The following is a 14,603-nucleotide window of genomic DNA, read 5'->3' as shown; positions in this document are numbered from 1 at the left end:
GTCACATTTATGGCTACATTTAGATTTGATATTATTTTTGCTACATTTAATAAAAAAAAATGTTTTTTCTTTTTCGAATCATTTTTTTTTTTTTATATTGGCAGGTTCTGTCCTCTTCTTCTCTGACCCAGAGACTCCACATTGGAGAAGAAAAATGGAGGGAATCAGGGTGAGAAATGATACTCTGAGGCTGACAGGAAGCAAAAACGAAAGCAAGCCCGAGCATAGAAATCTGAATGTTAACGCAAGCGATACAGCGCATCTCTCTCTGGTGTATGGAGCGATACGCCTGTAGTGTGTCACTGATTTGAAGGGGATGCGTGGAGGGAGGGTTGAACGCACAGTGACTTCGAGCAAAAGGACGTAAAGAGGACAGAGTTTAAGACAAAGCTCTGTTGACCGGAGCGTCGTTAAGACTCAAGAGCAGGTCTCGTCTTCATGCAGGTCCTCCAGCTCTCCTTCTCTGGGCCCGTCTCCTGTGCTGCTCTTTCTGGAAGAAGAAATAAAAGAGAGACACAAAGAGAGAGAGAGAGAGAGAGAGAGAGAGAGAGAGAACAGTCAATATGAGCACTTCTAGAGATCTAAATGATATACTATCAAACTTGTGCCTTATCGCTCCAAATGCAGCAAAACCAGAGAAGCTTTTTCCCCCATTTGTTGTTACATGATGAATGTTAAAGCCACAATGTAACACAGCGTTAAATGACAGCAGCGGCAGGGAGATGAGGAAACTCTCTGAGATGGGGAAGGGTTAGGCTGCTCCATCACTTGTCATGATGGGGATAAGCGAAAGGCGAGGAGTCTAAGATGATGATGGGCGCGGCGGCGGCTGGTAGATGTTGGACAGACAGCGTGCCAGCGACTGCATTGTTACCTGAGCGAGGGGTGAAGTTTTAAAGAGGGCCGGAAGGGCCACGAATCCCTGCAGCAAAGTGGGAGAAAAGATGGAAAGGTCACAGGTGAGAGGGCAAAGGTCACCTCAGGGGGGTGAAAGGCATGGTCGCTGGTGGAGATGACACACTTCACCTACATGTAAGCCACGAGGTTGTTTTAGGGCCTTTTTTAATATAATCCTCCCATTAGTCTACAAGGTTTCTTATTCATGGTGACACTATGAGTTCATCTACAGACCAAACATCTCAGTTACACGCCACTGCGAGCTTTACATGTACAAAGCCATGTTTAAATCCATCATCCAGCAGGGGGCAGTGTTGTTTCAAACTCCCTATACGTCCTCTGGAAACACCTTCACCTCAGATGGCAGCTCTCTGGCTGCCAAGAGTGTAGCAGGGGAAACCTCGGCCTAGATAAGACGAGAAATCATCTAATAAAACTCCTCACAACGGGAGATTAGAGGCTGCTCTGCATTCAGCGCTACAGTGGCCCATCTTCATGACAAAGTCTGCTCGACACAGAACACAGATTACAGTCCTGAGGGCACCCCGCGGTACAGCATGGAGCAGCTATAGATGCTACGATATGCCCTCGGCTGTACTGTGTATGCTGGAATTGCACGATAATAAGACGATTGGCCATTTCCCGTGGGACGCGTTCAATCCATGTAACAGAAAAATCCAAGGTCAGCCCGAGGCTCTGGTAGATCTGTATCATTCTCTGTCTCTCTCTCTACCCTTGAAAGCTGAAAGCAACACACACACAAAAAAGAAACACTTATAAAAGCTGTAAGCTCCGCTGCATACAATGAAAGAATGAATTATGGTGCTATGGCAACCCAAAGCAGGAGCTGCTGCTGCTGCTGCAGGAGTGAATGCTAGTTAACCTGATACAGCAGACAGAGGAGACAGGTGTGAGGCACCGGTCTATGTCAGAGTCTCAAGCAATCTCTGCAGTATTTATCAGTAGGATGCATCTTATCTTCATGGATGAGATGTGCAGGTGTACAAAGGAAGATCAGTAAATGGATGAATGTGTGTGCTTACATGAGCAGGCTGCCGGGCGCGGACATGGACCTCTCCTCTCTCCTGCTCGGACACTCGAAGGGGTTACTGAAGGAGCGCTTCCTCAGCATGGCTCTCACCAAAATCTGAAACATTCACACACACACACAGACGGTTACAAAGACGTCGTGCAAAAGCTCTTCTGAGCCTGCGGTTTCTGCACAGAGAATACAATAGATGGATTCATTGTGAGTCTGTCACACAGGGGTTGAAGTAAACAAGAATATCTGAGTTCTTATGAAGAGATCGACGTGAGAAGTGAGTTTTGTGCCGTGAATCCTAAAAGTAACGCATGGAAAATGTTATAATATTCCAAGAGGGAAACCTCCCAGTAAGCTCAGAGTGCATATAACAATTTGCAGGTAGTGATCTAGTCAGAGCCGTGGATTTTAATAAGGTGATGGATGGTTTTGCACGGAAACTGGCGAGGAAGAAACACCTGCTTTAAAGTAAGACCATAGACTGTATATAAGAAGTGAACGTAGTCACCGTGCTCCCTTGCTGGTACTCCTGTCTGTTTCTCCAAACTGGGAGCGTGTCAGCCGCCATCTACTGTAGGTAATACACTGACTATGGATAAGTACCTCACACAACCCCACTTCAAAACACCCCAACTATCCCTTTAAGGTTTATGTGAATAATTAGAGTTTTAACCTTACTGCTCTGTGAAATTGGGTTTAAATGATGGTCAACCAAATAAAAACTGGGCATCAACATGCTTGTTTTTTTTAGAGTTGAATAATGTTAAGAGGCAACCTTGTCCTTGTGAACAAGGCTGCCGTCTGAAAGGTCCAATGTTGCTGCGCTTTGTCACAATTATGGTTAACGGAGGACTGCAGCTACTCTTAGAGCTTCACCTCTCTTTGAAATGATGAGCGTAAATGTAGCAATTTGACACAAAAGTGCTCGGTGAATGGAGGACACTTACCACGGCAGAGAGGCTGGGAACAAACTTGACTGAGTTCTGGATGTCCTCCTCTGTCACCTCCACCGCGGAGCAGTGCTCCTCCTCCAGAGGCAAGGGGTCAGTGCCTCCCTGGGTCACCCACTGGTCCATCTAAACACACAGACACACAGACACACACATGACGACATGTCTACAATATACTGTGATCCACAGTCAGTAAAACTACATCTTAACAGAAAGTCTGGCTCTCCATGTTCAACTGTGTCCATTGTTTCATGTTTTAAATATTCCAAAGTGTGACTGCAGTTTTTAATTCATGATTAAGCCCTGCACAACATGCATATTTTTCATTATTATTGATTTATACATGAGCATTTTCTTCCGTCCAGCCAGGCCAACTGTTTTGATGAATGGTGTTATGCAATGAAAACCCAACTGCAAAGACTTCAAAGTTGCTTGAGACAGATAATCCATCACAGTGACCAACCGGCCTTAGTTTATTTTTGTCAAACTTTTATTTCTAAGAAAGGCTCAGTAATTTCCAGTCATCAACAAACGTTACTCAAACATGACTACATTTGTTGGGAACTATTTTCCATCGTAGATTTGGTGGGGGTTAGGTTAAGAGTTTCTGGGATTGACGCAAGATAAACTACAGTGCACATGTTCATAGTAATAAAGAAACATGCAACAAGATCTGCCACCTTTTTCAAATCAGTGAGCGTCAAAAGACATCAATGAAAAAGTAAATGACAAAAAATGTATAAAAGCAGGAAGCTTATATTAATGGGTTACCAACCTAAAGCAAAAACTCTGCAGGTTTATTAATTATTTTTTAATATAATTTTTTTATTATTTTACCATAACTTGAATTAAAAAATGTAAAGTGTGTAACAGGCTTTAAATATTAGACAGTAAATAATGTAAGCAAATACTGTACACAGTGTAGCGCAGGGGCTAAAACATGTGTTTGCTTTAAATTAAAGATTCTCTATATGATATTAAGAGCATTAACATAGCAGCAAACAACTGATTGCTATGTAAAGATATAGAGGAATGTCTACCTGAGCAGAGAATGAAGTCCCTCTCTGTGTGTGTGTGTTGTAATTCGAGCTTCTATGTGCCGTGTTCAGAGCCATGTGGAGGCGATAGATATGCTCTGAATTCACAAATTGTTACATTACAACTTCTCTTTATCTCTTCTGGTGACATCAAAGGGTTTTAATAAGCTGCATTTTGCTTCTTTTGTCTAGTAAGAGACGTGTGTGTGTGTGTGTGTTGTGAGCCTGTGTGTGTGCGCACAAGGTTATGCATGATGCTTAATTATCTCGTCTCCCATAAACACAAACGGAGTCTCTGGTGAGAAAATGACTCACTGACACACGATTAGATCGTGTCATGGAAACACGGTGGGGAGTGGGGAATGACATCTGTCCATGGCTGGTCCTGAATCCCCCACCTCCCCGGTATTACTGACTCAGTGTTAACGCAGCCCTCCACAGGGACAAACAGGTTTCATCATGCCCTGGAGCAACATGGCATGACGAATGAACCCTACCTGTACGTACCAAGGTGAGGTCAGAGCCCCCTGATGAGCCAATCGCAGGAGAGAACATCACAGTCATGCTGTGTCTGAACATGAACGATGACGTCCTCGGTACGATCGTGCTCGAGGTGAGCTGCCTGTCATCCTGAACAAAATTGTGGCTAACCTCTCATTTATACGTCCGCTTAGTTACCTTGATCTCAGGGAGGGTGATCCTGCTGTCTGGGGTTCTTGTCCAGCATCCGCAAGACCAGAGTCCGCAGCTCTTCACTGATATTTGGTCTGCACGAAACACAGAATAATGATTTGAGAACAGTTTTTTTTTAGATTTGGAAATGTTGAAAAACATACACATCAAGGTTATCCATGGCCCTATTTTACTGTATATGAGGTTGTTTCATGCATGTTGAGCATCTTTAATCTTCTTAGTTACATAAAAAGACAGGCCCAGTGGTCATTAAAAACCTTGTTACCACTTCAAAGAAGCTCCGTCTTCATGCAACCCCTTATCACAGTGGCGTATGTCTATGAGTTGTGAGCAATTCACAACCACCATTCCACTCCCCGCCAGACAGAAAGTACACATACGTTGTAAACTGTGTGAGAATACTTGTCACTTCCTATCACTCAGTATATACAGGTAAATGAGTGTATGCTCAACTGAGCATTGGAATAATTGACAGAGATGATGATGGATTATTTTGGTTTCTATGTTCTTGTTACAACGCCTAACTCCTAAAGCGTACTGTAGTTGTTGACGGAGAAAAATAATTGGCTTTTAATTAACTGAAAACAATTAGGCAGCGATTCTCAACCAGGGTTGCTTGTACCCCTCGGGGGGGGGTACTTCTTCAATAGCTAGGAGATACATGGGAAGATTGTGGAGTAGCTCAACTAATTTGAAAAATCTAGAAATCATAATTTGAATTAAACCATGTTGCGATGGGATCACACCAGCTACTGTATGATGCCAAATCTGGTTTAGATTCCAGCATCCTTGCTTGGACCACATCCATCTTCAAACTCTGCCTTCATTTTGATCTCAACTACACACCTGTAAAGTTTTTGTGACTGTATTTTACCTCATTATTAAGTCAGCTGTAACATCTGAACACCACACTACATGTTGTGATTGAAAACTACAGTAGTTAGATAAAAGTAATGGATAAACAGTTGAAATAGTTAGCTAAAAGAAATGGAAAAACAGTTCTACTTCAAATTGAACTAGTGTAAGTGAAGTCAATGCTGTAAAATAATTGAAACAGTGATATAAAACCTGTGATATCAACAACAACACCATGTTTATGAAGATGCACTTTCAATGCTGCATTTCACCGACACTGATAAAATTAATTCGGAAAGCGTGGAGGTCATTAGTGTCCTCAGTAAAATAAGTTTATGTGAGCTCAGCAATTGATCATAATGACAGCATTAAATGCACTACACCTACACTATAACGACCCTATCTGTGCTGACAACAAGGAGCTGCTTACTGTCATATGATTGGTGGAGTGTGGAGATGATTCCATTAGGTGATGCAATACTCCGCTCGAGAGGAGGGTGACGGTTAATGAACAAGCTTTCCCCGCAGTCACAGAGTCTCTCGAGCCCACTGGGGGAAGACACTTATCACTGACCGATATGACACCATGTCCTTACACATGCTCCAACTGCCACTCATAGCCTCTTCACATGTGCTGTGTTTACACTTCATCAGTGCGTTCCTCAATCTATCACCACCTGTCAGCCTCTTCCTGGCTTCCTATCTCTTGTTCTCTCTCTGTCTTTTCATCATTAGGAAGACTTCCATGTTAACGTGAAGATAGGGCAGTGTCTTATGTGTGTGTGTCCAGGCAACTGATGACCTTGTTTGCTTCTTCAATGCTTGTTTTGATCACATACAGGTGACATTTACTGTGTGCTGTTACTGGCTGCTGTGCCAAGCTATTCATACTTTTGCTTGTGTAATTTGTAACTGAAGAAAATGTTCTTTTTGCGACTGAGATGCAGATGAGAAGATAGCAAACGGCGAAGAATATGATTACAGCTGTGGACTGGAAGTGGCTGGAACACATTGCTGCTGTCTCTTTTAATAAAGCGGATGAGAGGGAAGGACTTACGTTTCTGGGAAATCCACAAGCTTGGTCCTTATCTTATTGTGCAAAGCCAATATGTACTCGTCAATAAACGGGCACTGCAGGGGGAGCAGAGGGAAGACAGTGAGCAAAACAAGGAAGGTACACTGAATTAGTATTGTGCCAAAGAAAATATGTATCCCTAAAGACAACTAAGACAAATAACAGAACTAATCTAGCATGTATTAAAATAAATGAAGCCACTAGACGGCTGTCGTATCAAAAACTGATAGATAGTATTCTAACTGAAGTGCCACTGGGTGCTGTTAACAAGCATAGGAGTCTGTCAAATGAACACTTGTCCCAGCCTTCACTGCTGCTTTTTGTGGACCAGATGACAGAGACAGAAAAAATGTGCACACTTGCCTTCCCGAAGACGAAACAGTAGAGAGTAACTCCCATGGCCCACACGTCCAGCGCCTTTAAGAAAGTACCAGTAGTGACATTAAATGCGACAAACAGACTGAAAAAAGTACATTTAAAAACATGCTGTAAGTGATCCAAACATCTACTTGCACAAACAAACACGGTGACCCTCAGTCAATGCAGACTGCCTGCAGTGATTTATGGGACATTTTAAGGTTATTTTTTGGGGGGACGTCCACCTACGTTGGAGATTGATGTGTGTTATCAGGCATCGGAGGCTCTGCAGCGATCCATCAGCCTCTTTGACCTCTCTCTCTCCCTGGATGAATAGCTCTCCCAGGAATCCATTTCTATTCCTTGATAGATATGGAATTATAAAACTAGCCCTGTGAACCTGCGTAATCTATCACAATGCCCCAGACATTTGTTATCAGACACTGTGTTACGACTAACATGCTCTAATGACCTGATGTACTCCGGGGAGTGTCAGATATTAAATATTCCACCGCTGATTTACACCAAAATCAGAAATGTCGGACACAAAAGCGCCCTGGAGCATGGCTTGAACAAGTTCAAATCAGGAAGAATGTGAGACTAATCAGAGAAAAGGGGGACAATAGGAGTTCTTCAGGCACTTGAATGGCTCTGACATCCCTTTCTGTCTGCAATCAAAGAGATTCTATTCTAGCTCCTATTTCGTGGACATGTAAGGTCCTTCTTTGAGCAAATCCATCAGTCTGCCATTTGTGATAACCACTGGAGGAAGCAGCATGGCTGGTACCTTAACTGCTGGATAAGAATAGGATGTCAAGTGTTGAGACCTGGGTCTGGGAAGGGAGGGCTCTTGGCTGTTAATTGTTCATAAATCAGCAGGTAGGGTTGAGTCACGCAACACATTCTCACTCCTCGTCAAATACCGCCGCCTGGTCAGTGCCCCTCAGCATTGGAGAACAACTCACAGGGTACCACTCTTGCGTTTTTCACGGACCAGGGACGGAATGTCAAATGCTCATTACATACATGGCGTCCTTTCAAAACAAACTCCCGCTTTTACAGGAAGTTATGTTTAGGCAATACTACCACTTAGCTAGGATTAGGAAACGGTGGTGGTTGATGTTAACTTCACTGACGAGCGACTCATGTGTCTAACAGGACTGACGATACCGACGAGTCATGTGACTAAAGACTGACGTGACAAAATAAGTCAACGAATACCGGTCTCCTGGTTGATAGTCTTGTGTTTGATTGGCCCATCCACCGCCCCTCCCGCCCGTCCTTAGCGGACGCTATTAACACTACGTCATTTGCTCCGACTGTCGAATAACGTCGCGGGTGGGTTCACATTGGAGTTAGTTGGAAGTCCGGTTCGTCACTTACTGTTGCTAAAGGGTTTCTGTGCGTCGATTTCCGATGCCGAGGGGCAATTACCAAAGGGCGGTATTTAAGTTGGGAGTAAGAACGGGTTGAGCCTCAACAGATCTCTCATACTGCAAAAAGTATGGCGGAATTACGCCAATCATTTCAATTTTTTTTTTTACAAAGGTACAGGAATAGGATTTAGCGACACCTAGTGGTGTGGTTGCAGATTGCAAGTGACTGAGAACCCCTCCGCTCACTCCTCCGCTCACTCCTCCCTTTCCAAAACTGTGGTAACACCGCTGCGTTGCTCATAAGCCATCCTAACCATAATTACAACGAAGTTGGACAACGGTTTTGCACTCTGCAGCTCACGTTACTGTTCACAGTTTCGCAAGCGTGTCAGAGAACTACGGTGGCCTTCAGGTAACGTGAAAACACTAAAGGTTCTCTCTAGAGCCAGTGTTTGGTTTGTCCGTTCTGGGCTATTGTAGAAACATGGTGGAGCAACATGGCGAAACCGTGAAGAGGACCCGCACCCCGAAATGTTACACGCTGTTCCTTCAAACTTTAAGTTTGATTGTTTTACATAATGTGGATTGACTGTAGAGGCAGGTGGAAATCGATCCTATCGTTATGGAAGAGTGGCGGGTTATCCTCGACTCACAGGACTCATCATTGCTTGACTGTAAAAGTAGAAGCAGCATAAAGATGTGAGACGTTCCCAAATAAATATCAAATCATGTAAAACCGATAGCTTTATTCCATTTCTTGACTCTGGTAATGGTGCCTTCCTCAGCTGTATTACTGGCTAATACCAGCTATCACACACAGAGGGGAAAAGACTGACAATGACAATTTGCTCCTTGGATTAGCAGGCCGGCGAAGGTCTGAAAGCTCATCTCCGTTTAATGGCTCTCATTTCAAATCATGAGGTTTTAGGCTCAGACAGACACCTGCAGCCGCCGTAACTACAGGAATTCAAACTCAGGCACGCTCACTAAATGAAGGTGTGAATGTGGAGCTAACTCACTTTTCCACTGAAGCTCTTTCGCGCATCTGAAAGGGTCTCTGGTGCCATAAATGCAGGCGTGCCGGCAGTGCTGGACAGCAAAGCATCGTTGCCCTCAAACTGGTTGCTGACCCCAAAGTCTGCGATCTTCACGTGGCCATCGTCCCCCAGCAGCAAGTTAGACGGCTTGATGTCCCGGTGGACAATCTTCTGGTAGTGCACTGAGGATAAGAGGAAGTCAATTGTCAGATTTTATTGTCAGAACTAGTGTAGCCTCTAAGCCAGTGGTTCACAACCTATTTTCCTTGAATTCACTAATTGCATCTGAGAAAAGCTGAAATCATCACCGTTGAAAAAAAAAATGACAAATCCTGGAACAAAATAAGAATGATGTAAATACTGTGAACCAAAGTTCATCTAAGACTGAAAGTTAAGTACATCTCTGAAGCCTTCACACTTAACAGCCAAAGCCCTGGACACTTCACTGACTGGATAAATGGTGCCTTCTTGTCTGAGGAGGTCTTATTAAAACATGAACCACTAGACTTATTAAAAGCCGAGATAATTAAACATCATGAGCAGCACTAATAACACTCAAATTAAAAACACACAACACTGTCAATGACCTACACAATGACTAATGATATCTAGAATTTAGGCGAATTTCAATATTCAATTCAATATTAAATAATTGAATATAAATAATATGAATGAGTTGTGAAAAAAATATATAAATGGAACAATAATTTGTGAAATAATTTAAGATATTACTAAAACACACCATTATTATAAAATGTTATTTCATTATTCTTACATAGTTTTATAAGAGTTCATTTTAAATAAAAAAAAAATCTTCTGTTGTTGTTTGTTTCTGTTCATTTTAAACAGATACAAAATGTGTTATTAATTTGGGATTAACTACAGACAATCATGCGATTAATCATGATTAAATATTTTAATCAACTTACAGCTCTAATTATTTCACAAATTGTTGGTTAATTCATATTCAATTCATTCATATGATGCCATAGTTTGTGGTCAGCACAATTTTGGTTTGGAAAAGCATCCTTGCTGTAAAACTATACAATATACTCCAATCCACATGCTGCATTTTTCAAGAGGGTCGGCAATAAAAGCCAAGTGGTTGGAGAGGAGAAAAGCTTTTCAATCAGCAGAACCATCTGGAAATGTAACCGAGCCTCGACTGTGAAGCACTCAAAAACATGTGACGTGCTTTTACATGTAATTCTGTTTTTTCTTTTTAAAAAGTATGACTGGCATGTGGTTGTTTCTATGAGTCTCTGTAGCTTTTATTTTCAAGATGAAGCTCACAGCTCAGAGAGAGGCAGCATTGATCTCTCATCATTAGGCTCATAGCCCGGTGAAATGGATCCACTGCAAATGAGGACACAGCTCTCACTGAACCGAGGCTCGATACTGATGAGGTGGACGGCGCAAATGTGCAGCCGGACCCCCGGGGACATGGGAATAGAGGGTCAAGAACACTGTGATCTTTTAGACGAAAAAGGAAAATGCTGAATGTCATGTAAGAGTAGGGAGAGATCATACTGTTGGAAAGACACAGTGGTCCAAATGTTTCTGCTTTGATAGTATCATAATGGGTACGATAAAGAGGGATATCTTTACGTCCCTTAGAAACACCCCCAAAACTGCATGTAGCTCTTTAAGTGGGAGTCGGGCACCAGAGAATTAATCGCTAAAAATGCATTAAGTGAATATGCTTCACAGTTTCAAAGACGGGCCTTGTTCTGCGTGAGATACTTACGGTACTCTATGCCCAGGATGATGTCTCTGAAGTATAACCTCGCCTGCTCTTCTGACAAAGGACTGTCTGCGGGCACTTCCATCACGGGGCTACAAATCCACACACACACACGGGTAGTGAAGAAAACAAACAGACAGACAGCGAGGCAGACAAATCCACAGATTATGTGTGTCAGTTGTTTCATCATTAGCACAGGGATTAGATTCCAAATGTCGAGACAAAACACAGATGTACGTATAAACAGACAAAACATCCTGATCAAACACCGCTGATACTCAGAATGTGTGATAAAGATCTCTGATCCCAAACCCAACAGCACCAAAAACAACTGAGTATCTGTCCGGATGAGTGTTCAGGACATAAATAAACCACTGTATTCTAAACGGTTAGAACAAGCTTTCATTATTCATATTCTGTGACAGTGTACCGCTGTTCCCCGGTTTAATTGTGCTTAAAAAAGGGAATTACATTTTTACCATCCCTTCAGGAGCTGCACTTTTATTCATATACATGAACACAAGGGATTCTTGTTTAAAGCAGAGATCAACCATGCTAAGCTGATATCATTAAGAACAGCATGAAATGAACAACCGCTCTCTGTTTCAACAATTCTGTTTTGTATGAGTTTGCTGATGGTAGAACATCCATCACAACCTCGTGTACTAAGGTATACGTATGCGGAACAGACTATTTCAACAGCGGTGCATTGCCAAAAGACTTTTTTCATCATCTCTTGATTGTGTTTTGAGTTTTTAATTACAACTCCATCCCAATTTAGAAATTATAAGCAGTATGTAAACATTTATTATATGATTATTATTACACAGCTGTGTTGAATACTTGATTCTGATTCATCAATCATGGCATTCTGTGAACTGTAACTTCTCTATAACAGACCGTTGCTATGGGCGCAGCTCTGATATCGGACTCTGGCGGACCCGTTTTTGTGTCAAAATATTGATTTCTTAAGTAAGTAACCATGTAATAAGCGGGATAATGTACAGCTAGCTGGTCATTGTTGTGAAAGAATCCCCTTCAGGGCGTTGTGAGAGTGCAGCATCGCCCTGTCGGGGATTCTTCCACAACAATGACCGGCTCGCTGTACATTATCCCTTACTTAACACACACATTAAGCAGATATATAGACATTTTAAGTCTAAATTTAAATGTCCAAAATTCCTGCTGTGTAGACAAGTAATACTATCTAACAATATTTAACAAAATAACGTTGAATTTTTTTATATTCGCGTGTTAGTGGTCAAGTCAAAACACGAACTGGAGACATCAAAATAATTCGAAATTTCTGTTTGTTTTCTTTCTTTCTTTTTTTAAACTTTTACAAAATCAAACATTTTTCTTGATGAATTATACGATATTTATCAGCGGATCACAATTTTACAATGTGTTGTAGTAAATGTAATAATTGTTTATAATTAATACCCACGTATTGATTTTTTTATATAGTGCTTATAAATGCTAAATAGGAGGGGATACAATAAAGTGTTATAATTTGTTTTAGGCCTGTCATAGTTAACACGATAATAACGTGTTAACGCAAATTCGTTTTAACGCCACTAATTTCCTTAACGCATTAACGCAAATTGCAGTTTATAGGTTGTAGTGGGCAAAATTTAAAGCTAGAGTGAAGATACTGGTATCATATGAAACTAGAAAAATCTAAAGAATCCATTAGTAGCAACCATGTCATACTAGCTTGATATGAAGGACACTAAATAACGCTCCAAACGTACGCTAAATTTTGGCAAGGAAAAATTGTCATGGCCATTTTCAAAGGGGTCCCTTGATCTCTGACCTCAAGATATGTGAATGAAAATGGGTTCTATCGGTACCCACGAGTCTCCCCTTTACAGACATGCCCACTTTATGATAATCACATGCAGTTTGGGGCAAGTCATAGTCAAGTCAGCACACTGACACACTGACATTTGTTGTTGCCTGTTGGGCTGCAGTTTGCCATGTTGTGATTTGAGCAAGTTAACAAACAGAACAAAAGTATACATAACTAATTTATGCACATATGTGAAGTGATACCAGCTACCCCCTCCCACCTCCATTCTCTTAGAATAACAAAAGGTCTCAGATCATTAGATCATCACAATTCTTTTTTTCTTTTTGTGGTGTAGGCAGGAACAGCTCGTGTATCAGGACGTGAAACATTTACACGGATTACTGCCACTGGTAATAACTGTGAAAACCTAAGAACATTATGAAACCCTTTGAAGCTGGGGATGGAACAAACACCCCGCACTGTGTCAGCTCAGAGTAATGAAGGAGAACACCGCAGAGACGGAGGCAGGGACGGAGGGATGACGAAATGAGGAGGTGAAGGTAGAGGAGGATGAATTATTTCTAAAAAAAGGAACATGTTCTGTACTCACCCCTTACGCATCAGCTCAAACACTGTCAGAGAAAAGGCAGGGAGAAGAGAATATGAACATGTAAGACCAATATTCATTCAGCTGACCACTGCTGCCACCGAGGCAACACCCCAGCGTCACATTCTCATACTATTATGAATGTGCCACATTAAGAGTTTGACACTAATACAGGCGCACCCTATCTGGGACCTGGCACTGATGATGGACAGGTTTTTTTTGCATAATGTGCCCTGAGGTGGTGTGAAAGGAAGCAAGATCTGAATTATGAATAACTTATATGAGCACTTGTTGGTGGCATATGTGCTGAGCGCCAAAGGCTGAGAGAGGCCGAAAGTAGAGCGAAAGATTTGGACAAAGAAAATATGGTCTGCATACATACCCATGTGAAGGTTGTCCTCCGCCGGATCATCCAGCACCTGCAACATTAACATAATCACCATGAATGGAGGCTTTCCACTTGAAAAGCTCAAGGTGCATGTGGGTGTGAACTATATAAAACTATATTTCTTGTCTGGATCATTTGAAAAGCTGACGAAAAGCACTCAGGACCAAAACACTGCAGAATTCAAAAGACTTTTCTTCCTTACCCAAGGACTGAGCAGAGTTCTAAGAGGGGATTGTGATGCCCTTGATGCTTTAAAAACTGCTTGAAAATTACCTTTTGGCCTTTTACTTTGTTCTTATATGAAAGCTGCTTGTAATTCCTAAGAGTTAGGACATTGCTGGGATCTGTTATTTAAAACACCGGCTTTGCAGGTTTATATGCAAATTCACAACAGGATTAACCTGCTACCGGGCCTCGGGGTAAAGTGAGCTTTTGGGAACCTTTTTAGCCCCAATTCCTCTGACTCTCTGCTCAGTGTGTGGAGCTTTTCTATTGAAGAACACTACCTGGCTTTAAAGCTAGATTTGGACACAAAACCCCTCCTAAAGACAGGGACTCAAGGTTAAAGGGGAACTCCACCTATTTTACACATCAAAGTGGGTTGACAGGTATTGGGGAATGCTAATGCATGTGTGGAAAAAAGTTGTACAAAGCCTTTTTGTGGCTCCAAAGGGAGCTATGTGAAGTTTGATGAATTAATTAGATAATGAAAGTGTTGGTTGGGGATGAAGACTACGATGAAAAAAAATAATC

The 14,603-nt window shown here is 42.0% G+C and overlaps 1 protein-coding gene across 1 annotated transcript in view; it reads right to left on the bottom strand.

The window, feature by feature from the left end:
* The window catches only part of camkk1a (calcium/calmodulin-dependent protein kinase kinase 1, alpha a), a 37,792-nt gene continuing 23,189 nt past the window's right edge, over nt 1-14,603 (bottom strand). The window contains 12 exon segments of the mRNA XM_037748483.1: nt 1-490; nt 875-922; nt 1,941-2,044; nt 2,887-3,015; nt 4,605-4,637; nt 4,639-4,693; nt 6,532-6,605; nt 6,913-6,966; nt 9,302-9,501; nt 11,067-11,155; nt 13,466-13,487; nt 13,845-13,881. Of these exon segments, the coding sequence (XP_037604411.1) occupies nt 418-490; nt 875-922; nt 1,941-2,044; nt 2,887-3,015; nt 4,605-4,637; nt 4,639-4,693; nt 6,532-6,605; nt 6,913-6,966; nt 9,302-9,501; nt 11,067-11,155; nt 13,466-13,487; nt 13,845-13,881 (918 nt within the window). The 3' untranslated portion in view covers nt 1-417.

The sequence above is a fragment of the Sebastes umbrosus genome, chromosome 17, assembly GCF_015220745.1.
Source record: "Sebastes umbrosus isolate fSebUmb1 chromosome 17, fSebUmb1.pri, whole genome shotgun sequence".
Classification (NCBI taxonomy): domain Eukaryota; kingdom Metazoa; phylum Chordata; class Actinopteri; order Perciformes; family Sebastidae; genus Sebastes; species Sebastes umbrosus.
The sequence above is the reverse complement of the archived record's forward strand: the minus strand, read 5'-3'. Positions and strand labels throughout refer to the sequence as shown.